Below are 26347 nucleotides of genomic sequence, written 5' to 3'. Positions count from 1 at the left end.
GACTGACAAAAGGACAGAGGTCATACTCTTAAAAATAATTTAGACCAGCAAAACAAAAATATACATGTCCTTCATTGATTCAATTACTCCTATACAAACTTACATTGACTTGATTAGATTTGAAGGACAAGGGGTCATCAGACTTTTCTCCTCATTTAAGTCCACTGTGTTTGGCAGACACCGTAAAGGGCAGAGAAAAAAAAAAAAAAAGAACAACTGCAGTCAGGCCACCACAAGTACATGTTTTGCAGAATTGTCTTTCATCTTTCAGAACAAAACAGCAGGGTGTGTAGATATATATATGAGATATATATGAGTGCATGACTGATGGATATGAAAGGTCCTCTCTCTCCTGTTCTGCAGACTGACGTTAAATAAATACCATCGCTCTCAGGAGAAATGGAAAGAGAGATTCCTAAGGGCTTCACTTCTTCCATTCCTTTCCATTCTCATTACGTTGGGTCAGCCAATGTCTTCTCCGCGGCAGTCCTCCGGTGACTGAGGTAATGCAGAGTGTATGATATTGTGCTGAGAATAAAAGCATGAGTCTGTCGAGCAGAATCCCCCCCCCCCATGGAGAGAAACAGAGAAGAGAAGAAGAGGGACCTGCAGCTCCTTAGAGACACTGGTGTTCGTGATTACAGAGTCCGATGCTCCACACGCTGCCATCAGAGCTGGTACCACTTCTTATCTTTGTACTTCAGCATCATCTGAAGGGAGAGAAGAGGGAAAATGAGAGTCAGAAATAAGGAGCGAACCTGATAAACAATGTTTTAGGGGCTCAAAGAAATGACAAGTGCGTACATCATGAGCATGTTTGGAAAAGGAGTCTGCGCTGGCCATCATGGCTGCCGTTCTTTCCTCCAGCTCGCCCAGTTTCTGCCCTCTCTCGTCCAGAGCTATCCGGGCGCGAGCCAGGTCTCCCACAACCCCAGATGCTGCACCCTTCATGCCCTCCATGCTCCCTGGGCCAGGGATGTGCTGGGCCAGGCTACGGGAGGCCTTACCAGCAGCTGTTTCGCCAACTTCCAAAGACAAAGAGAAATGCATTTAATAAATTAAAGTACGTAAAAAGTATTAGGCTGAAAAAAATCACGAGTTGATACAAGGCCATTCTGTACTCACAGAGGTCCTCCCTGTCCAGAGACTGAGCTCCTCCCCCAAAAAGGCCTTTGAAGAAACCTCTGTTAGGAGCCTCTGGTGTCTCCACAGGGGTAAATAACTCACTGAGCATCTCCTGGGGAAGGCATAAACATCAGCATGTGTCTATTTCAATCTATATTCCCTGTAGATAAATGTTTTTTTAAAACTACCATTGTAATAATAGTGACCTCAGTGGCTAAATGAGTGCACAGCATAACAATATTCCATCTTGTGTGTCCCTGTTTCCTCTGTCGCTTATTTGATGTTATATCTGAATAGATAAGATCCCAGATTTCTACTTGCCCACAGAGGATGCTTGTTGTAGGTATTAAAATGACACTACAGTCTAAAGTGCAGTAGCTGGTTCAAAGAGCTGGACAAAAATAATGAACTGTGTGCAATATTAAACATTAAGACCACCACAATATAACTCATTCACCAATTAAGAGTATCTGACCTGCAGGTTATCGCAGGTCTCCTGGCTATAGGTGATCCTTTGGATCTCGGTGGCGGAGGTGAGGTACAGGGCCTGACCAAGGTTAGAGAAGCAGAATGTTCTGGCTATCCGCATATCTGTCAGCGGCAGGTAGTTCACATCCAGCAGAGGCCTTAGACTGGGCAAACTGTGGTGATACCATGGAGACAAGACACCATTTCAGACCACATACAAATACAAATGTAGTTATTATGATTGCATCAGATATTTTGAAAGTAGAAGCCAGATACCAGTAGAAGCTTCCAGGGATTATACCTCAGGGTCATGATATGCCCGTTAGCGCAGAAACAGGCAATGCAGTTAGCTCCGGTCATCTGCACGACATCAGCCCTCAGCACGAAGGAGGTCTCTGTGATGTTGTGTTTGTAGATGCGGGTCTGGGAGGGCAAGGCCACAACCTTGGCCTGTTTCTCCGAACACAGCACAGCGAAGTGTGAATCTTGACCCTCTTGTGATGAGGGAGGGGTGGCCGGCCTGCGCTTCCGGCTCTTCTCTTTCTCCTCATCGGAGGCATTCGCGTCATACCACAATTCGTAGGAAGGGGGCAGCAGAGTTCCAGTGGCATCCAACAGGGCCATAGTCAAAATGCCTCCTTTGAGTCTGACCATAGTGCCTGAAGAATGAGTAATACAGAGGCATTGTTTTCATTTGGATGAGAGACGGCCTTCAAATTAACAAAGAATATCAAGTAAATTATTACTCAGCACTACATTCCTTAATTCAAGGTCAACCAAGAGGACAGCAGAGCATGGCAAGTTGGATATGAAGTATATCTTCATCTGGAACATCTGCACAATAACTGTGACGGGAAATAAATAGCCACCCAACCGCCAAAGTTTCTTTCTGTCCTGTGCTCTCTCTCTCTTTTTTCTAATATAAAACAATTAGAGAAAAGGTCTTGCAAATGTTTTGTAATACAAATACTGGTTTGGTTTTAACCCTGTTTTTAGAAAATGTCTGACTTTAATATTTATTATATAAATGTAGATATGCAGTGCTGTTATATTGCAAATATGTTTTGAACAATGATTTTTGTAATATCAACAGGCAGAATAAATGATGAGTGTATGGTTTTAGTTGAAATACCATCAACACTACATCTACACTGAATTAGCCACAATGTGGACCCATGTGGACTCTATGTGACCATGTGGCACTCACTAATATTGCACTGCGCTTTTAAATTCTGCTTAAAAAGTAACATATGCTGCTCTACAGCCTGAAACACTGAATGTGGGACTCTGATACTGTAGGCTTGCTAATAAATATACAGTTACTCAAAAATAACTTCACAAAGTACAGAGATTTCAGAAACTGAAAACTGATCTTTTTGGAAACAAAACTCCTTACACGCAGAGATTTCAAGTGACCACAATTTCCTTCTGTCCCTCTCCTCCACCACTTACTTCCTAAATGTTAACTACTCCTCACAGTGCAAGAAACCAGCAAGATATTTCAACTGTGAAGGCCAGAACTGTATTCTATATCTTCGCCATATGTGTTGAATCCCTGCTGCACATAGCTAGCTTTCTCAAGTCTGTTAGGAAAGTGTGATTTTAAAAGGCATGGAGTGGTGACTCTGCAGTAAACTGCAGTAAGAGATTCTAGAGTCCTAGTACTGTTGTTTCAGCGCCAACTGCTTGTCAATAGAGGTCATTGATGAGTTAATGTACTTTTCCGTGTACCCAGTCACATGTGGATCACGTTCAAGTTCAGTTCAGCTTCTTACCGCAGGAGGAGATGCCAACTGGTTGCTGCAGCCTCTGGTCCCCACCGGGCGGCAGGCTGAGGGCCACCATCATCACAGAGCCCTGGGTGGTTCCCACCAGCAGACAGGGGCTGACCAGGTTGTCCATCTTCCTGGGGAAACTCTCACAGAAGTGAAAGGAGGAGATGGCCTCTCGAGATTCTCTGTCTATGCTGGTTACACTTGAACTACGTGAGCGGGTGAATGAGTTATCCTTGGCATCTGGACAGCAGGAGTGAGCACAAAAACGAGAGAATGAGGAAATGATTTGTGTGAAATGAAAGGGGGTAAGAAGTTCATACAGGGCTTCTCCATGCAAACAGGAGAATTAGAGATGTTATCGGCATAAAATCCACTGGGTCAAAACTCAGTCAACATGTTAAGAGTTATGTTCTGCTAACATCTGTTTAGTGGGAGCACATCCTCAATCATACTCGTGTCTTTTATGGAAGTGAGTAGAAGTACAGAAACAACACAACAAACCCTTCAACTAGTATACACCAAAAAGCTTTTTGACATTGAGATGCTCTTGCATTGTTTATATCTAAGGATCCAAGGCTTTTCTTAAAAGGATTCCACAATGTACTTTTTTTGCAATTAAATTTGACAACAACAACATTCTCAATGTGAAAAAAATGCAGAAGATATGCTTGTAGCACTACAGGGACTCCCAAGGAAGAACTGGTATTTAAGGAGCAAGAATTATTCATGCCTCATTACTGTGCTGACAGCATCTGAAACACAAGCTTTTACCCTCTTTAAAAAGCTAATGAGGCATCCCAACAGAAACACAAAAAGATCTGTGACACAGAGGGGAAGGCTAAACACACCGCCATGTGTGTTCTTCACAAGGAAAAACTGTAAACAAGAAAAGCAAGATTGAAACGGCACTGAGTGCAGTCAAGTCAGTCGAGCTTCCTCGAAAAGAACGAAACAATCATTGTGAGAAGATTAGTGTCATATGTCAACCCATTCAGAATAAAAGCCCCAGCAGTGGTGGGGGTTAGTACCAGTTATCCCACTTCAGCCCAAGTCAGACCATGACTGGTCCACTCACAGGAGTTTGGGGCTGACAGAGTTCTACAGACGCCCCCCTTCTGGCTCATCCTGGCTGCTGCCTTGCCTTCCTTCACACAACAAAAGCGCTTCTTACACGTGAGAGAGCGCCATCGTTGGAACCTCTCCTCTGCTCACAGTGCAAACAGAGACACAGTGTTCGTCTCAACTTACAGTATAAAATGCCAAGACAACAGGAGTCTCACATTTACACCAACATGCCATTAGACGATAAGCACAGACTCTCAAAAAAGTATTTTACAGCTGTGATCTTGACACAAAGCAGCAGAGGATTCAAATGACAACAGGAACACCTGTAGGAAGATATAAAGGTTCTTAGAAGCTAAAATTCAGTAGTTTTGGCTTACCCAGGTCTGGCTTTTGCTCGCTAGACGAGCTAATTTTCCGTGACATCTTGGCTGTAACAGAAACAAATACTCCTATTTTATGAGGTAAGAATGATGGCTAAAAATGGAAATGTTCAAATCAAAGATCATTTAAATAAATTACAATCAAAGATTCCGTAATTATAATTTCAGTAATCTGTGACACCGTTTTTACTGTGAAAATTAGTGTGCAATCATTGAAATTTTTTTTTTGATTGAGTCATTCTGAAGAGTGGTGATACATACTGAAGGACAACTGTTGAGGACATGCGTACAGTACATTATGCCATATGTGGGACTTCACTGTGTACAACAAGACTCTGCATTGCTTTAAGAGGAATATTCTGAATTTAAAAAATGATTTTAGTTGTTTGCTACCAGGAGTGTTGCCAATCTTAAGTATAAAAGCCCAAAAGTTGCCTGTTGCAGTCTATAACCACCCTTAGAAACCCTGAGAATACATCACAGACAACCAAAAGGCCTGTAATGTCAAACAAAGCAAGAGAAGAAATAAGGTAATTGCAATTCAGTAAACATAGTTATGCAAAGAGTAGGAGGAGGAAGAATCAGTGGGTAGCCAAACAGTTAACACTGAACTGAAGTCCTGGAATCAGAAACACACACAGCAAGTGTCTACAATCAAAGAGAAATAATTCACTTAAACATTAACAAGACACGGTTAGACATTAGTACTGTAGAGAATAAGGCCTGAAGCAGATTTTCTATGCTTCTGAATTAGTAAAAAAGTAACATTTGCCAATTATGCATAATATTTTGAATCCAGAGTTGTGTAGCAACAGCCAACAGCTTTTTGACAAAAATCTGCATAGAAAATCTGAGGCCTGAAATTCGAAAGATGTCCTGTCATGCATTTGATAAAGAGTCCTAATTAATTTTATAAATCATCTATGTAACCCACAAACCATATGATTAGTAAAAAACACATTTCTTGAATGCACTTCTTTCTTTCATTGGCACAAGATGCACAGACTGACGTAGGATTAAGGCACAGTGTGGTTAGAACGCTGTCATTCAGAGGGAAAGAGTGAGTAATCAGAAAGAGTACATCTGGACGATACAGTACCAAAGTCATTGGCAACCGTCTTGGAAAAGCGTCTGCTTTTGAACTTCACTGGAAACAAGGTTCAAAAAGACAAATCAGATAACTGCTGCCGTTTTTTTAAATGCTTAAATTTAAGGGGACATGCTGCTTTTAACAATACAGTACCCTTCTCTATGAACCTCTGTTTACGTTCATCATCAGAATTGCACGGTGAGGTAGACCCTACGTGACAAATGGCAGCATTTGAAAAAGATGTATTTCAAACTAATAAAAGGATCTGTTTTGTACGAAACATGAAGACTTCAGTGAGGTTTACCTGAAGTAGGTGACTTGCAGCGGTCCTCTGAGGCATTGGACCCATCGTTAGAATCACAGGGTCCTGTGGGAGCCACAAAGGTTGTAATTAAACATGGCAGAATCAGTCCTACTCTTGGACTACTCTCAGCAAGTCTTACTAAAGCTCTGCCAATTCCTACGGTACATATGGTGAAAATAATACAGGGTCACCTATTTGAACAAAGACAGGGACAGCTACCCATACAGTGTAGTAAATAAGCCACACTTGAGTTCACTTCACAAATCTAGTACAAATCTTTTGACTCAAGGTGTCAGTATTGCTTGTTTATCAAAATAGGGGGCAGGGTTTAAAGGTACACGTCTTGATTTTGTTAAGGTGCCCTCAAGTCTCAAAATGTCCTCCCAGCTCACTGCTGATGTTTTTAAAAAGTCAATAGTGAGCTTTGGAGATTTGGGGGCACTATATCAAAGTCAGGGAGTGTATCTTCATGACAAAAAGGAAAGGCTTAGAGGAGAGAAATGATACTGTGGGGGGGGGGGGGGGGGGGGGGTTCTGACACAACATGACTTACTGAGATGAGATGAGCGTAGTTTTTTCACAGACTCAGAATACAAGTTAGAAAGTCTGGACATGCAAGACGTCACAGTTGGAATGTCTTTACCAAATCACAGAGAGAGACCAACAGTAAAAAACAGTGAGACAGAAAAATGACTGGACATCATAATTGCAAAAGAAAAGAAAGCTGACACTAAGAAAGACTCTCAGAGGCTTGCTGCTGCATTTCTAGTGGAAATTAATCAGTAAAAACACATCAATCAGATAGTATTCTTGCAGCGTGCATAAATTAAAAATTTCCATGGCAGAGAACCAAAATAAAAGAGTCTTGAATCTACCACCAGGCCACTGAGACTGAAAACAATGAATGGCAGGATGAGGCGGAGACACAGTAAAAGACATGACAGAAACAGCAAGCAAATAAATATCAATGATGTATTGTTTTATCATAAAAAGGAATCAAAAGGAAATGCTGTGGCAGCACTGATACAGTATTCACTCTGACATTAATGCTCCACTGTCTTTGGTCTGTCCAACTGAACAGATGGAGAATCTGTCAGTGATGCCCCCTGTTGAGGGACAGGAGCTACTGCAGGGGGCGGTGCACATGGTGCGAAGTCAAGGCTGCTGCCAAGTGTCAGCCCTGCCTCCCTAACCTTCCTCTACCTATCTCCTACAGTCAGCTAATTGTTTAGATTGCTTTAGCAGTGAAATAAGAGGTAAGAAACATTTATTTCAAGGTTAATAATGTCAATAAAGTCAGGGCAGCCAGTGAGCTATGGAGAGTGACCAACAGAAAAATGTTGGCAGTGCAACTCACCTCCAGAGGGCTGTCGTGGTTTGCGTGGGGAGCGGGGCTGCCTCGGGTAGGGGTCAGATGGGCTGTATAGCTCTGATGTGCCCATGTTGAGGAGCAGAGTTTTCTGGAGGTAGTCCACCACAGCCAGACCGTTACTGTTTCCAAACACCACACTGAAACACAGTGGAATCAGGATTCAGATGCTATTTTAGCTCTTAACTCCAAGCTATGATGTGGGCCGGCTGTATTTACAGTTGCACTACATAAATGGTTTCGGCCTTCTGTGTGACAGGATGCAATTAACATCTCAAGATGCACAAACACAGCTGCTAGATAGATAGCCACCACTATCATGTCAAAATACCAAGTGTGCTGGTCGTATCGACTTACAGGCCGTAGGAGGAGTTGATAGCCAGGCTGGTGATTGGCTGAGGTGGCTCCCCGCTCACCCACACCAGCTGGATCACCAGCTCCACCTGGTAGCCCGGAGACTGCTTCAGCGGGGAGCTCCGCACCCTGCATCAAACACACAGCAGGGTGAGACAGCTGGCTGCACTTTACACTGGAAAGATTTATCATCCTTTGGGTAAGCCACACTGACAATATCATCATTTTTTATTATTGTTATTTCCCCTTCCACCCTTTTACTGTCAAAACATTCTCATCATTTTTAATATTTTTTATGAAGAGGATTATTTTCCTCTGGTGTGCTGATGTGATTGAGCAGTTGACTGGAAGGAGTGAATGGATGACTGCATCACTTACTTAAACAACCTTTTGGGCATCAGTTTTTGGTCTGTTCACAATGACCTAAATAACTGAGCAAATTCAACCTTTAGGCAAAAAAAGAAGAAAACGTAATTGTCCATACTGCAGGCATGGTATATTGTCCCGGGGTCCGTCAGTGGAGTTGCTGCCTGTGGAGGGCTGGGTGGGAGGCTCGCTCTCCTGAGGGCTGGAGGAAGCTCCAGGAGTGGGCAAGGTGGGGGTCTGCTCCCCCCCTGGGTCTGGGGAGTCCCCATCGCTAAACTCACTCTGCATCCGCACCTCCAAAAGCTAAACACAAGAGATGATATGACACATGTTTGACCGTCACCTCTCAAAAAACCTGATGATTAAAATTTGTCCAAAACTACAATTCTGCATCTTTCTGATGATACACTGCCATGGACAATGATTGTTTACCCACCTGCACATCTTCAGTGGTGATTTCTTGTTTGCTGAACCTATAGATGATAACGTGGGCAGACACCCCGGCCACACAGAGCATCCTGCTCTCAGGGCACCAGGACAAGGTCTGGATGGCAAACGGGTCCTCCTCTACTATTTCTGTACTTGGCTTATCCTCCTTACCGCGAGCCCTCTCAAACACCTTGGCAGTCTTCAGCTTGTACAGCACTTGAAGCATTACTTAGAGAAGAAGGAGAAAAAAAGAAGTAAGAAAGAAATGGTGATATACTGCCTTCAGTTTAAGCACTCATGGTGGGGACCAGGTCAGAATAACATATGATGTAGTACGTTTAATATACAGTAGTTCCAGGTAACATTAAGTGCCACCTGGACTATTTTCTCTAAATGTCATAGAGTGGACAGATTTACTTATGCAGATGACACTGGTGTGTATGCACATGATTAGACAGCAGTGCGAGCTGCTACAAAGGTCTAAACCTAAATGTCAAAACTCTGTGAATGTGCCACTTAAAGCTAGCGTTCATATTTAAGAGGAAAGAATGACTAAAGTTCATGAAGCAAAAACAATTATTTAAAAATATCAAATAGAACTTAGTAAATTTAAGGCAAAATAGAAACTCTCTCCTCTTTCCAACGAACTAATTTCCTAACTACCGACTAATGGAGGTGCATAAATGGCCATTATATCTGCAAATCTAACTCCAAGTGTAGATAAAATTATCAGCACAGCAATATTCTCTATAATTGTGTCTTGTATCCAAAATGTTACATAATCTAATCATGTATATATGCATATTGATTTGCATACTGTATCTGGTTTTAAATGTTTCATCTATGCAAACGTGTGTCAAGTATATAAGCACGTTTATTTGTCCTGATGATATGGATATGTGTTTCATTACTGTGTTGTAACCTGCGATATGATTTCTAATAATTAGCTCTAAAAAACCTGCGTCAAAAAGGATTATAATAGCTTGCTGCAAATAGATTAAATAAAACAAATAAAACTACTCACATGCAGAAGCATCCCAAAATTTGATAGTCCCATCAGCATGTCTGTTATTAAAGAAAAGAAAAGAATATGAGATAATCTGTTCACTGTGACAATGCATTGTTTACATGTGAAGGACAGTCAGTGAATCAAAATTCATTAATTCATTAATAATTAGTCACTAACCCAGTGATTATGATCTCTGGGTAACTCTGAGTGCCTTGGCCCCAGTTTCCTCCGCTAATGGGCCATTCCTGTGAAAAGAATAAAACACATTTTAAATTTATAAATTTATTTATAGGAAAATTGTTTGTTTTGCAGGCTTCTTTCAGTTGCGTTACCAGTTTGATAGCATATATATATATATATATATATATATATATATATATGTCTCCAAAAATCAATTCCAATGTCCAATGCATTTTAAAAATAGATTACACAGAAGAGTAACTTACCTTCTTGCTGTAACCTTGTCTCTTTTGCCGGCTGCCGACAGAGTAAAGTGCAGGAATAAGTTCAGCAGGGCAGTCAGCAAAGTACTCACAGCAGGTCACCGGTGACTCATGGATAGTCAAAGGATATGGATTCTCAAATATTGGGTACCTGTCAAGACAATGAGCCATAGGTTAGACTTACTAAACTAACTACATCTGCACTTGTCCGTCAACTTGATGCAAATGACAACATGCTTGCTGCCAATCAATGCTGTTGAATACTCTGACTGACCGACCGACAAGTCTAAATATCCCATGAAATGGCTTTAATATATTATATATATATTTGATATATATAGATGCTTCCCAAATTAAATTGAATGTTAATAAAAATGTCTGGACTCGTCACTTCAAAACAAACAAACAACAGCCACTCGGATTGCACCCAGATATACACTTCAACCTGTGTTACTGCTGATTGTGATAGTCAGCTGATAGCGAACTGTCAGTTTCAAGACATCCACAGTGAGTTGGGAGGAATTTGGAGGCACTATACAATCGAGTACTGCATCTTCATCATTTATGTTGGCTGGGTTAAAATTATTTTTAAAAAGTGGAATTCGTATATACTGTACACCCACCAGCAGGGCAAGACTCAACAACAATAAGAATGTTCATATTTTTCAAGAAAGACAAAAGGCTGGGATTTGGAATTAAAATGTTTTTGTTTACCATGTAATTGGCATCAAATGGTAAACAGTGGTGCAATACACCCAGGGAAAGAAGTTATAAATATTAAGATTAAAGAGTAAAAAGCATAATGCTTCACTGCAAAACAATTCCCATTGGTAATTATTTTAAGTTATTTTATTTTTCATGGGACCTTTAAAGAATAGGAGTAGACACACATAAGTGTCTGTGGAAGCTCTTTATACATTATAAATTCATTATTACAACTGCTCATTTATTTAAGTCTGAAAACTTGGAATCAGACATTTCTGACTGAAATGATCAATATAGTTAAATAATTCTCTCTTCTAAACCGTGTATTAATATAGTGTGTTTGATCCACAATACCCACACTCTTTGAAACCAAAAACACTCTATATTTAGAAAGCTGAATAATTACCCAATCTGTCCGAGATCTATTACAACTAAATCCTTCTCGAGGAGGACCACCACAGCATAAGGCTCCTGAAAGTCTGGCAAAAAAAACAAACAAAACAGCACAAAATTAAAAAGGATAATATGTAATTTAAGTGAGTTAATACAGATTCTGAGACACATGAACAAAACCTGTCCAGGGTGGAGTGTTGCAGCTCACCATTTGGATAAGGAGTTTCACACAGCGTTAGGAAATCTACAATGGGGTAGTCCATCTCCAGGACGGCAGTGCTCTTTCCATGCATTACAGTCAGACAGGCTCTCCTCCCCACAGTGTCATAAGACAGACCTCCAGACAGGATCATGAATGGGTCCCTGAGTTCAGGAAAAACCCACACACACAAACATTTTAATTGCTTATTCAATAAATTTCAGTTTGTTGTGAAAAGCTGCTAGTTCCAATCAGTGGTAAATGGGTGAAGAGGGACACCAACATTTTACTGTTGTGCTTTCTCTGGAGATTCTTTGCCCCCATTTCAAGAGCATGTATGATGGGAGGAGCCTAGTTTTTAATTTTAATGGCAACTATATTAATCCCTGTCCTCTAATACCTGAGGAAAAAAAGTGAGGGATAATTAGATCAGCTTCAGTGAAACTGTTAATTTTTTATAGGAAAGTTTTGTCTTTTTGCTTTGTGACCTTGACGTAACTAGTTCGTTCTCTTCAGATAATGATAAGTGTGTTAACAGTGATCACAACATAATATGTGACCTCAATGGAACAACAAATCATTTGTCATGATCACAAACCATTTATCTAATTATCACAACAAAACAAAGCCTGAGAGAGAGAACGTAGAAATAATTAGAATTTCCATCTGCAGAAGGACACGGTCAACAGGACTGGCCGGTCAGATACTGAATATGCTGTTGTGATAGAATAACAGGAAAGGCCACTTTCAGTACAGGATATGGATTCAAACCAGAGTCAGCTAAGACACAGGATGGGTGGGGACTTGCTACCATCACACTTACCCAGCCCTTGTTGTTTTGTACTCCACCTTCAGGATAGGCTTGCATGGTTCTGGCTTTTTTCCATCCTTAGGCTGCTTTCCTAGTAGAGGTCAAATGGCAAAAAATGCATTTAATTTTAATTTGTACAGTACAAATGCTCTTATACACACATGGACACGCTGCCACCATTCATCTATTTTTTGGACAAGTCACACTTCCGAGACTGGATGGACTTTAAAAGCACACATTGTAGCTCAAAGACATAGGTGGCTTCTATTCAATATGCCTGTGTGTGTATAAACAATACAACTGTGTGTATACAACAGCTCCTACCATGTGGTGTGATGATCTGTGCAGACTTGGCTGGAGCGCGTACATTCCATGTGGTCAGAGTGCCATCAGAGTGGCTGCAAACAAACTGTTTACCCTCATGGTGCCAGGCAACTGAGTGGATGGCCTGAAAGACACACAGCAGCACATCATTAGCGTGTGATAAATTAAGCACATGTGGATTCTACAGCTGTGCAACAAGAGATAAGAAGATTTGCAGCAACTCCGTTTGCAACATATTTAAAGGATAAGGCGGGATTATTCTATGTTTTTTTTTAATATTGTCAACAAATCCCATGACACCAAAACCAACAGTATGTTAGTCTGTCTCTCAAAACTTTCTGACTTCCCCAGCCTGTCTGTGGCCCAAAGCCCATTCGTTCCTACAGAAGACATAAGACTTTAAAATCACAAATATATACTTTCATCTTTAAATCAGGGTAAATAATCTCCTAAAACATGTGGGCACTCAAACAGGAGTAAATAAAGTAAATTTGTTGGAGACTATTTTCAGATGTGCATTAATACACATTTGGTCCACTAACAAGTATCTTTGGCAGCAGGACGGCAAATATGGGATCAACTCAAAATAAACTACAGTGTGTGTGTTAATCAAATAAGGGAACATGACACCCAGCGTAACAGTGTGGCTCATTGTTTTTAATAGTTTTTGGACAACAATGGCGCTCTATGGCACAGAGGAATGAGATATATCAGGCTTTGAATACCAAGGAAACGCTTGTTTGTAGGATCAGATCACTGTTGGTTTGGCTCTTCTCATGGGGTTTGATTCATGGGTTGACAATTAAATATATCACCAGACTTATCCTTTAATAGGTGCTATTATTTTGATGCTTTGAGAAAGCACTTCTCATCTTCTTGAAACACAAAAGGAACTTAGGAAGAATTTAGCAAAATGTTGTATTGTGTCATTTCACGTTATTAGCACAATAATCTAGAAAATTGTTTTAAATTTAGTTTTTTTTGATCCACTGGATATCATCCTAATTCCATTCTGTATAGTGCAACATAACTTCACTATGTAATACTCAATCGACAACAAAAGTCGCCCAGTATGGAAGGGTCCCAATGGGCAGCTGTTTCAGGTTTCATGGGAAAACATTTGAGAGCTATTGTTCAATTGTGTGATGGAAGTGACAGATTATGCAAAACCTTCCAAGACCAAACATGTTGCAGGGACAACAGTGATAAAACAGTGAACAAACTAACTAGTATCCTCACAAGAACGGAGTGGAAATAATGCCTTACCTCATCATAATTGTAGCGGTAGTCAGCTTTTTTGCACTTCAAATCCCACAACACCACTACCCCACACTCAAATCCAATCAGAAGCTGCAATAACAAGAGAAGCAAAGCACAGCTCAGCTGATTGCTGTGAAACCACATTCTGCACATATAACTCAGCCTGGAGTTAACACAACTGTATCATGACTGTCTGTGAGTTAAAGATGACCCATCTTTACATCACAAACGCTTTATTTTACTCATTACTTCTCACCACGACTTCATCTTGAAAGAACTATGTGATTTGGTACTAATTACAGAGAAAATAGGCAGATTTATAACACAAAGTACTAATTGATTAAATGACTTACTATGTATATCAGAGGATTCTATTGTAGTTGTATAATTGTGTTGTCCAGAGAAATTTCCTTGAAAGAACTGTTTAAATCTTAATGACTGGAAACCTCCAACTGATTCAAGTGAGATCCATTGAAGTAAATTACATGAATTAACACTATTTTCCATATTTTTTTTGATTGTATGCTTGCCTGTGGTGTACCAATTGAACAGTTTCCATTTTTACATATCATTTCCACATAATTCTTAAGAATTTACATCAACACATGGGTGTTTAATTAAAGTGTTACCCAATACATTGACAATACAAGAACCTAAAAGTACTCTTAAACCATACTATTTTTAGATTATTTATTGAATAGTCTATAGTAAAGAGGCAGTACCCATTCTTAAACCATCAACTAAATAAAACAGAAAAATGTCTTTTAAAAACCTTCATATAAGCAGCATTAACCTGTAGCATTCAGTCAAACAGGGGTGTATGGGCATAAAAACTTGTCAAATTAGCCAAGTATCCTATGAACACCAGTAGGGCATGCGTACGGTCATGGCAGCATCCCTGATTTAGAAGAAACAGGTGTAATGCATCCTGGTCTATAAAAAACAATCAGTATTTGCCATGATTTTCTCTGTGTAACATTGCAGAAGGTTTCTGTAAACGGTTAGTCTAGAAAGAAACCTTTTCTCTCAGATTTTGACAAAATCTGATGTTCACCATCGACTATGATCTCTATCATCATTCTCCATTGTAGCTGCACAAGCCGTATTGACGTTGTGTCGCCTGCGCCGGAGCAGCTATCCACAGAAAGTATACCCCCAGATAATATAAAATGGTACAGTTTTTAGGGCAGAAATTTATCTTTGTTCCACAGGCCATGTAGTGGTCAACTATCAGTTACCTTTCCTTCATCCATGGGGTTATCACTGATGTGCACAACAGGCCCTGGGTGTGTCTTGGTGGATCTGTGCAAGTTTTAGGGACAGTGGAGAGACAAGAAGACACACTGAGAATGAGAGTAAATTCAAGAATATTTGTCTTCTGCATATTGACATGATGATAAATGTTGCCTAAAACATACTGTCTATATGTTTTGTAAACAGAATAGCTGTTTAGAGGGAGAGAAAGATAGGGAGGCAATTAGGGGGAAAAAGGGGGGAAAAAAAAGAATCAAAGCCAGAATCTTTGGTTGTGCACAAAGAAAATAAGATGAAAATGTGCATCAGTGCACCAGAGAGAGAGACATGACATATGAGAGAGACAAGTACACAGAGAGAGAGAGAGAGAGAGAGAGAGAGAGAGAGAGAGAGAGAGAGAGAGAGAGAGAGAGAGAGAGGGTCACATGAGGGTCTATGAGAGATTATAGTGTGTGGAGACAGCATCACCGTGGCAACAGAGCAAGGGGCATGGAGGAAGTGAAGGTCTGGCCTAAAGAAAGTGTTGCTGCCTCTGAGTGTGGTCTGGCTCCAGTGGGTAATGATCTCATTGCTGCTGATGAGTCGATACAGTCAGAGATGTAGCGGTGAATAAAAGGCAGGGATGGACTGGAATATGAACTCCAGTCGGTAATCACCACATGATACACCATGAATATAAAGGACTGTTTTAATATATAACCATCATAATCAGTGTATGTATACAGCATGTTTTACACTCTTTTTAATGTAATTTAAAACGGTTTCTCCCACATAGATTTTAACCGACTGAGAGGATGGGTAAACATACATTTTCAAAAATAATAATGACATGAAGTGGGCTGACTTTCCACTACAGCACTACATATGATCATTCAGTCCATATGCTGTTTCTGTCCACTGCAGGAGACCAAGAATGTGATTTTTTTTTTGTGAGTTTTCAGAGACAACAAACTGTGGAGCAGAAATTGTGTTGTGAAAAGACTTATCTATCTGAGAAACAACTGAATATTATGTTTTAAAATTTCACACTACAGCCAAGAGCTCTTTTCTTTAATCATTTTCACAGTCAGACAGCCAAAACCATTCCCCATCTCCACTGTCTGTTTCTGAGACATTTATCTGAGATGATGGCGTACTTTGGTTGTTCTGACACTTTCAACTCCCAGATCTAAAACAGCCATTTATCAGATTTCATCAGCAGCCTCACACACAGACACAGACACAGACACAGACACAGACACACACCTTAGCTGCCAGTCACTGTCAGAAATATTTTAGCTCACTGGTGGGTGCACTAGAAAAATTACCTGGGAGAGAGCAACTTCTACGTTGTTTTTTCTGAATATAATTGTCACACTATTCATTTTCAGTGCTATTTCATGCACAGAATCAGACCATGCAGTACTCTTATAACCAAGACATTTAAAAGTTACTAGTAAGTGTGTTGGGTGACAATGATTTTATCCACCGAAATCTAATTTTAACTGCTGACTCCAGGAAACGCAGTGTAACATTCACCTATGCACAGGATGTGATGCAAAATTCTTTGTGATCCTCGCAGTGGGTGTTTACATGGGGGAGTGGGTGACACAGGATAAGTCACCGGGGTCATCAAGTGGGCACTTCCTATCACAGATGTTCCGTTAAATCGGGCAGCGAACACCTCCAGAAGTCTCAACAGAAAGTTCTGGCATGGCACAATCACCACCTCCGTACCGCCCTCACACTGATCAGAGCTACAGTATTCTCAGCTTACTGGACACAGTATCTGCAAACACATTCCTTTGCATTTCAGAGTTTCTTGGTTGAGTGTCAACTCACACACTCGCACAAGAAGATATGCAAATGGACAGTAAGTAGAGGAGAAATAAAAAAAAAAAGTTGCGAAACACAGACTCACAGTTCGATGGCTTTGTTCCACATGATGACGTAGCCTGAGAGAGTGAAGGACTCCACGTTGACAATGTGGATGTTTCCTCTTTCTGTCCCGATGTAAAGCCATTTGCTCTGGAAGGGCAGGTGGCAGTATGTGATTCTGCAAGAGGAGATCAGGATCCATCACAACGAGGCTTTTCATTATCGCATGACTCAATCCCATCAAAGAGTCACCCTTGTCCCTAATCATGCTGCTCCAACTAGAAGGAGTAGCGAGTGACTAAGATTTAATTACAAAGGCCTTGCTCTGTGTCACACTAATGAAGCCAGACTATATATAGAGCGTTAGGGAGGAATAGCAGAGTAAACACTGCTGTCTTTTCTCAACTGGTAGGAAGAATCATTCAGGCATACACCACGTTTACAATGTGAAATGGACAGGGCTGATGTGAACTGTTTCGTGTGTCTGACGGTTTATCTGTCCACACATCATATGTGAGGTCTCAGGTGATATTTCGTGTGATTTTGATTGAACATGGACATTTGGACCAAACTTGGGATGACAAACGTATTCTTGCCTCATCTTTCTATATATATAAAAAAAAAAATGATGCCGCAATTAAAGCTGCATTAATCAACTGATTAATGTTATGGTGAATGACGCGAACAACATAAGCATTCATTTGAAGCCATTTTTTTCCTGCCACCTGATGAATGTAAGTCTAATATTCACTGTCCTTTTAGCTCTGTTTTGGTCGCTCCAAACTCCCCAACTCTTGAAAAAGTATATATATTTGTGGGGCAGCTAGTCGCAAATTTTGATGCTGTTTGATGTACTTGCTTCATCTTTATTTTTTCTCTATGTTATGCCTCATGTTTTATTTAGCCTTTTCTGCTCGTTGTTTTCTTATGGAGTTAAATTTTTCTTAAAAGTTATTACTATTATTATAATATCAACAGGTCTTTGCTAAGAACAGCTGCCTGCTGCTCCTGGAAACAGGGTTGATGAAAACAGAATTTGCAGGACAGAAAACAAAAACAATGAGCTAGAAGGAGCTAAAAAGTTCTGTGGAGCTGAGGGCAACTGCAGACTAATAATAATTCTCAGGTTCATCATGTGCGTGTTCATCAAGTGACACCTTTCACTCATTTGATTCATTGAGTCATTTGTTCATTCAGCCTGTGTGAGGGCTTACATGTTAACTTATTAGATTTTAGAAAAGGAAATGGCCTACAAATGATGGCTGGTGGATAAATGAGTGTAACAGACAAAATTCCCAATAATGTAATATTCTCATCGACTAGAAGACAGTGGTATTTCACCTCGACCTCATGAATTTACTTTCCTTGTTTGGTTAAAGATGAAAACCCAAGTAAGCAACACTAATCTCCCCCCCCCCCCCCCCCCGCATCCCCCAACACCTCATGGCAACAACGCTGCTAATTATACACCGAGAAGCATGTGGCCAGCTGTGAGGACGCTTTCCAAATTTTGTTCACACTTCACAGAGATGCATTCACAGATGCAGCGTCACTGCAAACAGAAAAGCAGGGAGAAGAACACGTTACTGTACCTCTCCCTGCTGAACTTGAGAGAATGCAGGATTGCAGGGATTTTTTGCCTCAGGTTCCACAGGTGGATGCTGTCATCAGCTAAGGCACTCACCAGCGCCCCCTGCGGCGAGGGTCAGAAACAAGGGTGGTTATTAGAACGCAGAAAACACACTGTGGCTTAGTAGGGACTGTTTTATTATGGTTGTATCATGAGCGTACAACTAGAAGCATGTTGGTCACAAAAGTAGCATTACTGTTTAATCAATGTGTTAGCTAATAGCACAGTTAACACAACTACAACCGATTCATGGCCTATAAACATTGAATAAGCACCAGTGTCTGCTAATGAGAAAATGGATAGACACATGCAGGAGGCAGTGGGCAGACTTGGGAGTCAAGGGGTGAGGAGAAGGAGGGGAGGTAAACCAAACAAGGAAACAATGAACAGGTACAAACCTCATTGATCAGGAACTGGAGCTGGATGACAGCAGCACCGCTTTCATGCTGACAGTAGCACTCCACACCCGCACGGCCAAAGCTAAAAGTCGGCTCAGTCAAGGAAATTTTAACAGTTGCCAATGAAGTTCATTAAGAAATGTGGGGGAAAACCCTGTCAAACATAGGAGAGACATGTAGATTATCAGCTGAACAATGTGTGTTTGAATTAGTGCGAATGTAGGTCGCCATTTCCAGTTTGAATTCCTTAACAGGCACTGGCAACAACAAGAAACAAATCAAACTAGTGAGTTATATATAAAATCAGCGGACCCTGTCTGCCTTATTTATTTACACGTGTCAGCCGGTATGACGGCATCATTGGACTGTTACCTTCAAGTCAGAGAATTCCCACCTGCTAAATCTGCCCATTCAAAAACAGCCGGGCCACCCATTCAACCAACAGTAGATGTCGGGCCTCAATTTGAACTATGCGTGAACTAAAAGAGGAGCCAAAATGATTGCATGTATGGCACGAAGACTGTGGCCACAATGGAGCACCGCCACGTAGGCACCAGGACTGCAACGCATCCAACAAAAACCTCCAAATATTTCCACAAATAGCGCAGAAATGAGGAACCTCATGAGGAAAAGCGTGTCTATTTCAACCAGCCTTTAATCACTTTCACAGACAGATAGTATGTGCACCAGTCATGCACACCAGTGCAAAAGAAGAAGAAAGCAGCATGAGATCTAATCACGGAGAGAATCGAGACAAAAGAATTGTCCACAAAGACAAAAAGGTGCACTGCCTCTTATACTCTAAAGCTCCAAAGACAGACAGCTGTGTTCACTTTCTGAGTCCATTTTGAGCTGACACAGCATAATATGTCAGAACAGGATTAACAAAGCTGTGACCAAACAATCCCTCAGCGCCTTAAACAAACTAAGGTGGGGTTGCAAGAAACTGTTTCAGGACAGGCTCAACAGTGGGCATCACTTCTGCAGAAGGATGGAGGCAAACACAGACTTTCAGACTGTCAGCCGGCGCCAGTCGAAGGCTGTTGGCAACTGAAGTCACATTCACCCGTGACCTTTCTGTCCAGTTTTAGCTCCTGGCCCCACAAGTTCTGTACAACATTTGTCAGAATTATTAATGGATATCATGTCTCCACAGGTCCACAATGGAGGAGGAAGAGTCATTAAGTCTGTTTCATAGCCTCTGGTGGTGCATAAATAAGAACAGAGCAAGAGCAAAAATGTGAATATGTAACACTGTTGTATATTCATATTGCTAACATCAAGTAGAATCACTTCAACAGCCTTATAACTGTTAATACAGGGTACTGTTACTGCCTGTTTGTTTCCCTGTGTGCGTTGAATGTACAGGTGTCTGGAGTCTGAACTGATTCTGATGCAATGTAGGTTAATGGCGCTGCTGAGCCAAGCTTCTTTCTAGGCTAGCAGGAAATTACTAAGATGAACCTCAAAACAAGATTTTATCACTGTGGTGAGCAAGCAGAGCATTCTGTTGGTGCTTCCTCCCACGCTTCATGATCAACACCTTTACTATGATCATGTACGCCACAGGTACAAACAATATAGTCTGTCAACTAAGACTACAATAACCTTTTTCCGATCATGACTTCATTTCATTAGTAGAACATATGCTTCTAGGATTGCGTGAGCACAGGAAGCCGAGTCACACCAGTCTACTGTGACTTTGCATGTAACAAAATATCTTGCTGTGAGGGAAATACTCCTGTTAGTTGCAGCCCTACTTACCATGTGTCAAATGTAATATTAATTATCCATTTAAATCACCATTTACTGTCCTTCATATTGAAGAAAAAAAAAACGTTATCATATCAGAAACAGATATTTAACATGTTGCTCTCTCCACCTTTATAAGATCGCCACTTTGTTCCTTTTTTAAGACACAAAACTTAAGTCCTTGAACCTTGAACGTCAACACTTCCCCATTCAGTAAACCAGCGTGGTTCACCACAGCATTTCAACATCAGCTGGTCTTCTTGTGTAGTCAACTGATAATCATCGTGACAGGAGGTTATCTTAATCATGCAAGCTGACAAATGAAAAAAAAAGAAAAAAAAAGAGAGAGAAAATGTTCTTCGCAGCATTTTGTCATTAATGCCTAAAGAAGAGGAAGCTACAGGCTAGGAGCTAACATTATTTGTGCAAAACAAACTCCTGACTTCCAGCATGACCAGTCAGCAGCAAGAGTAAACTGAACTAAAATGCAATATTCAATATTATTATTCAATATTCAATATTCAATCAATTTTCCACAAACATATCTTTCTTTTTTCTAATTTATTTTTAATTGCTGTTTTTAATTTGTTGTTTTTGCTTTGGCTCCAACAAAAAAACACAAGGAGTTAGCAGGGGACTGTCTACAGTAACACAGTGATTAAAACACTGTAGTAGAGACAGATCTTGTAAAAGCAGACATTTATTGCTTGTAGACACCTCATTGAGCTTATGTCTACTGAGCTGTGGCAGCGTTTCCAAACTCCGGGGGCAATGAGGTGGATCGATACAGCCTGTCTTTTGATAAATGGACCTATTGCCTGAATGACAGTAATCCCATCAGCTCCACCTTGCACATTAGGACAACATGGAAGCAGTGTGTGTTCTCCGGGAGTTGCCCTGTAAAAACACAATGCTCTCTTAATCTGGAGAGTGGATAAAGACGAGGATGAAAATCTACATAAAGCAGATGGGCCTCCCATGCAGAATATCAGCACAGAGGGAAACCCTGTGTTTGTACACTATTAGTACTAATGCAACCTGAAGACATGTTGTAAACAGCATAACCTGTGTATGACCAGACTATCACATGCAGTGTTAAATAGCCTGGGCAGTTTTGTTGCTGTGACTCATGGAAGTTGCTTGGTTTAGCTGTAAAAACAAATTTTTAACCTTGAATACAAACACATACAAAACTGACTCCCAACTTCCCGAGGGGCCACACAGCACGGTAGCAGCTTGGTTGTGTGTGTGTGTGTGTGTGTGTGTGTGTGTGTGTGTGTGTTGTGCAACTCCAGCGATGTTTACAGCACATATGAAGTGGCATCCTGGCACAGACTGGGCAGCACAGTTGATGAGGTTGGATCCTCGGCATATGGCAGAGGAGCTGTTCATGCTACTGCAGAGATACCACTAATGAGCCTGGTGCTCAAGGAGAAGGAGGCTGCTGGCTGCACAGAAACACATCCTAGCTGGTGTCTACCTCTGAGCCCTGCTCTTCCCTCTGTGTAGTTTACATTTTATTTTTGTTGTAGAGTCCTAGCCTTTGTGGAATGCTGAAGGGCAACTTGGTCACATGGTGTCTGCAGACAGGAAGTTAGACATGAGTCTGGTGTGTGTTGTTATGTTTGGGGGTGTGTGTGTGCATGAGGGAGTGGAGGATGTTGAAAAATCACAGGAATCATCCAAGCTTTACTTTCCTTGTGTGGCTGTCTTCACTTTCCCGTGGAAAAGAAAAAAGGATACAGCCTCAAAGCTCCAGTCTGAGTCCCGACGGCCAAGATTTTCTGCACGGGGTCAAAAGCCATTGAGGATGGTTGATATGGGAAGCCATGACGCACAGTCTGCAGGAGAGAGCAGAATTTATATTAGACCTCCAGTGAGCTAATCAATCACCTGCTTCACAGTCAAGCTGGCATTACTGGAGAAAAAACATCATCGTAATCTCCTAGAAATGTAATCCATCAATGTGGAAAATTAGTCTTATTATCAAAATAAATTAGATAAAGCATAAACATTAGTGCAACTGGGGGACTGGAATATTTTTCTGATATCCGCCTGACATGTGTGCAGGCTCAATCCTGTAAAACATGAGTAATAAATTAATTTTATCCATCCTCAGGCTCACGTTTTCAGCCTTGGAGTGCAATTCATTGCCAGGATCTTGCAGTCCCCCAGCCACCAAAATGTTATCATCACCAGGCATCTATAACTCAATTGTTTCGGGTGGGAAACCGTGCCCAGTCATCCATGAGCTCTGTGCAGCTTACAGCAGCATTATGTAACAGGTAAAGCCATGGCCCCTGTAACCTGGGGGGACCTGACCTGTGCTGCTCCCAGCTGGGGCAGAAGCTGGTGGGCTGGCACTCCAAGATGTTCAACATATTTCACACGGGCGAAACCTTTTCAGCCAGACCCAAAAGGGCTAGATTATTATATCTAATATGCATGACTAAAAAGGAGTTTAGGGAAATCGTGTGTGCCGACCAGCGAGGCTGAGATTTAAAGGATAGGTTCACATTTTTTCCAAGTCTGCTCGTATGTTCACTGAAGGAGTTGGGCGCTGTAATCTTTCCTATCTACACTGCCCCTAAAGATGCGCTATTTTGATGTAAGTGATAGGGGACAAATCCACAGTCCTGCTCAGTGTAAAAACACAAAACTTTAACTAACGAGTTAGACAAATCAAGTGGGTATCTACTGTTTTAGTACCAAAGTCCCTCATCCCTCAGCAAGGAACCACTGTGCAAGAAAACACAAAGACTAAAAAGACTGCAGCATTGAAAGATATCCACTTGACTTGTAAAACTAAACTCAAATTACCTTGAGCTGAACTAAATGCATTTTATTCACAGGAGGAGGACTGTGGATTTTGTCCTCCATCTCTAAATCATGTTAGGTAGGGGTCTTGTCATGGCCAGCAGGGACAGGAGGAGTTATCCAATGTACATAGGGGCATGCGAGTGCTGTATTAAGATAGACTTGAACCTATACTTTTAACTCAGAATGATCTTCCCTTCTTAGTCAAACTGCAGGGAGCTGATTAGGTCAGCTAGCTAACTTACAGCAATGGTGAAAAACAGTGACTTGAGGCGACAATTCAGTGCAATGCAAACAGCCATGGTGCTATGACAGCCCAGATACAGCCATGGGACACAGCCAAGCAAGGCAGTCAATGATTAAGATTCACTCCCTGTTAACGTCTCCACAGTTACAACTTGTACTTGAATATCCTGACGACATTTTTTGCTTGAAGTGCAACATGCGTACACTCATTTAATTCCTGTCATTATAGCTGACAGAGATGAAAACAATGCCAGTGTTTGGTCACGCCGCTGTCATCTGACTGTCAGTCTGTAAAAACAGTCCGTTCATGTTAGCTGCTATTAACGGAAACCCACCTTGCAAAGCTGGAAATGCTCCGACTGGAGAGTCTCCTGGATAACATCGTTTTCCCTTGGAGTACCCGGCTGAGCAGTTGCGGAGGAGGAAGAAGAAGCCGCTGTCAAGCCGTCCAACACCTTTCTAATGTTAAACTTCTTCATTTTCCTCCGGTACAGACGCGACGGTTGAAAGAACAGATCAAGCGAGCTACCATAAATTGGATAGAGAGCGGGTAGCTGCTAGCTAGTTAGCCGAAATAACGCACAGTTAATATCTTTCTGTATACATCTCACATGTTACGGAGGGTGTTGCCAGCGCACTCTCCAAAAGCACCCGAGTCACGAACATTGATTTAGCGAGTCCTTTCCGATTTCAGTGTCAATCCGCCATTTATGTGGCCAGCTTTGGCGTTATTCGATCGGAATCAATCGTTTCCGTGAGCTGTTTCCCCAGCCAGGGCTCAGCGGGTAGCAAGCTGGCTACGGAAACGCAGTAAACTGCAGCGGGGATTGAGTCTGCGCTCTGCGGTCACCCGGATGCTGGGCCGGTGTTACAGTGTTTTCTGCGACCCGTCATATTCTGTGACCTCGATACGCATTTCAGCTAACAAACGTTTTAACCGCAACTGTATTCTGTATTTTGCAGTGGTGAAATGTAATTACATAGTACATTTACTCTTTTGACATACTTGTACTCGAGTATATCAATTCTATGCTACTTTATACTTATATACTTCTCTACAATTCAGAGAGAAGTATTGTACTTTTTACTCCACTACATTTATTTGACACTTATAGTTACGAGTTACTTTTTATATTAAAAACGCATATGTTTTTACGATATGATGCAGTACTATTCTACTAATCTACCGAGTATTATACAAACAAATAACTCCACATTTACGAACTACAACATTAAAATGCTCTTACATGTATTTGTAAGTGATATAATATTCTATAATAATGATAATGAGTACTTTTGATACCCTAAGTTCTTCTGTATTTAGGTAACATTTGGAACTCAGGACTTTTACATGTAATGGAGTATTTTTAGACCATGGTATTAACAAAAAAGTGTAACTTCACAGGCAGCACATTTTGATCGCTGTTACCTCAAATGGTCACCTGGTCTTCTGACAATTTGAGCTCTCAACATGAGCTGCCAGTGGATTAAGCATTTTAAATTGATGTTTCTCATTCTGTCAGATGGGATATATTTATCAAAATGGACTGTCAAATGTGCGTAGCATATAGTAGCTCATTCTGTCAAGTGAGGCAGCTCGTTTGGGGGGAGCAAAGTGATCAAATTGGTATAAACATGCTCAAAGATAATGTTCATTCTGTCAAGTGGAACAAATGTGGCTGTCAAAATGTTGATAAAATGAGTGCCTCTATTCCTAAGCACCTTAATAGTTGCAGTAGTGTATTTTGATGGATGATTCCACCACTAAATAACTCGCAACAACTACATTTGTGACAGTGAAACTTAGTCATTCTTATGGAAAGTGCAAATAAAAACCATGTCATATTATAACTAGTAGAGTATAGCACACACTTGACTTTGTTATAGCAACCCTAACTCCACAAATATTTTGTCACAATCCCTCAAAATACTGTATTGTATCTATGAACACTGTAACACGATCTATGAAACATTTTAATTATTGGAAGAAATTTAAAAGAGGAACTTTTTCAGTTTGTTTTGTGGCCCCCTGCTGGCTGAGGGGTCCTGTGCAGTCTTAATGCCTTTGGGCTTGGAAGGAAAGAAAAGCTGCCCTTGAGACATTTATCAAAGTTAAAATTTAAAAAACTATCAAATAATAATGTAGAGGCAGTGAGACAAACATGCCATAGATGTTGTTTGGAACCTCTGAACATTTTGCATTTAAATCTTCTTGAGTATAATCCTCTTCACTAAAATCTTTCCCACAGAAATTCAATAGGCTGGTAGTCCTTTTGTAAACGGTTCAGTTCCCAATTCAGGATCCAATCTATTGTGTGTGCATGGAAAATAGGCCGTATTTCCTCCTTCCTCCTGTTCCCCAAGGAGGAAAAACGAGGTTATTTTACTTCCACAGAGAATCAGAAAACTAGAAAATCTGGTTAGATGGTCACCCTCATGATCTGTCATTTAGGAGGCCCATATTTTCATTGGCTGACATGTCTTTACTTGTTTTGTAATTTAGAAGGAAAATTGTCAGAAGTGG

At 41.0% G+C, this 26347-nt stretch overlaps 1 protein-coding gene across 6 annotated transcripts; it reads right to left on the bottom strand.

Annotated features, from left to right (window-relative positions):
* Positions 1-605: 605 nt before the first annotated feature.
* Positions 606-24595, bottom strand: stxbp5b (syntaxin binding protein 5b (tomosyn)). 6 transcript variants are annotated; one of them, XM_070919919.1, is made up of 30 exons: positions 24159-24595; positions 22504-22601; positions 19009-19090; positions 18573-18673; positions 17024-17158; positions 15108-15171; positions 13876-13959; positions 12610-12733; positions 12298-12376; positions 11484-11638; positions 11289-11361; positions 10181-10328; positions 9912-9979; positions 9750-9790; positions 8733-8953; positions 8415-8599; positions 7934-8059; positions 7565-7716; positions 6761-6844; positions 6208-6270; positions 6057-6113; positions 5913-5960; positions 4811-4861; positions 4444-4572; positions 3369-3608; positions 1895-2252; positions 1601-1766; positions 1126-1237; positions 805-1025; positions 606-710 (listed from the first exon to the last, which is right to left on the bottom strand). In XM_070919919.1, the coding sequence occupies exons 1-30, from the start codon at positions 24300-24302 to the stop codon at positions 669-671; spliced, it is 3651 nt and encodes a 1216-aa protein (XP_070776020.1). In that variant the 5' UTR covers positions 24303-24595; the 3' UTR covers positions 606-668. The 6 variants fall into 6 exon arrangements, with proteins under 6 accessions (XP_070776020.1, XP_070776022.1, XP_070776021.1 ...); XM_070919921.1 differs by lacking the exon at positions 6761-6844 and having other exon boundaries at positions 4444-4575; XM_070919920.1 differs by lacking the exon at positions 6761-6844.
* Positions 24596-26347: the final 1752 nt, after the last annotated feature.

Source organism: Enoplosus armatus, chromosome 15 (assembly GCF_043641665.1).
Source record: "Enoplosus armatus isolate fEnoArm2 chromosome 15, fEnoArm2.hap1, whole genome shotgun sequence".
NCBI lineage: Eukaryota > Metazoa > Chordata > Actinopteri > Centrarchiformes > Enoplosidae > Enoplosus > Enoplosus armatus.
This window is presented reverse-complemented; position numbering and strand designations above follow the sequence as displayed.

Excerpts from the sequence above, each read along its gene's own strand:
- stxbp5b (XM_070919919.1), bottom strand. The coding sequence starts at position 24,302 with ATGAAGAAGTTTAACATTAGAAAGGTGTTGGACGGCTTGACAGCGGCT. Across the intron at positions 22,602-24,158 it reads AGCATTTCCAGCTTTGCAAG|ACTGTGCGTCATGGCTTCCC; the intron begins GTGGGTTTCCGT and ends TCTCTCCTGCAG. Across the intron at positions 10,329-11,288 it reads ATAGATCTCGGACAGATTGG|GTACCCAATATTTGAGAATC; the intron begins GTAATTATTCAG and ends TTGTCTTGACAG.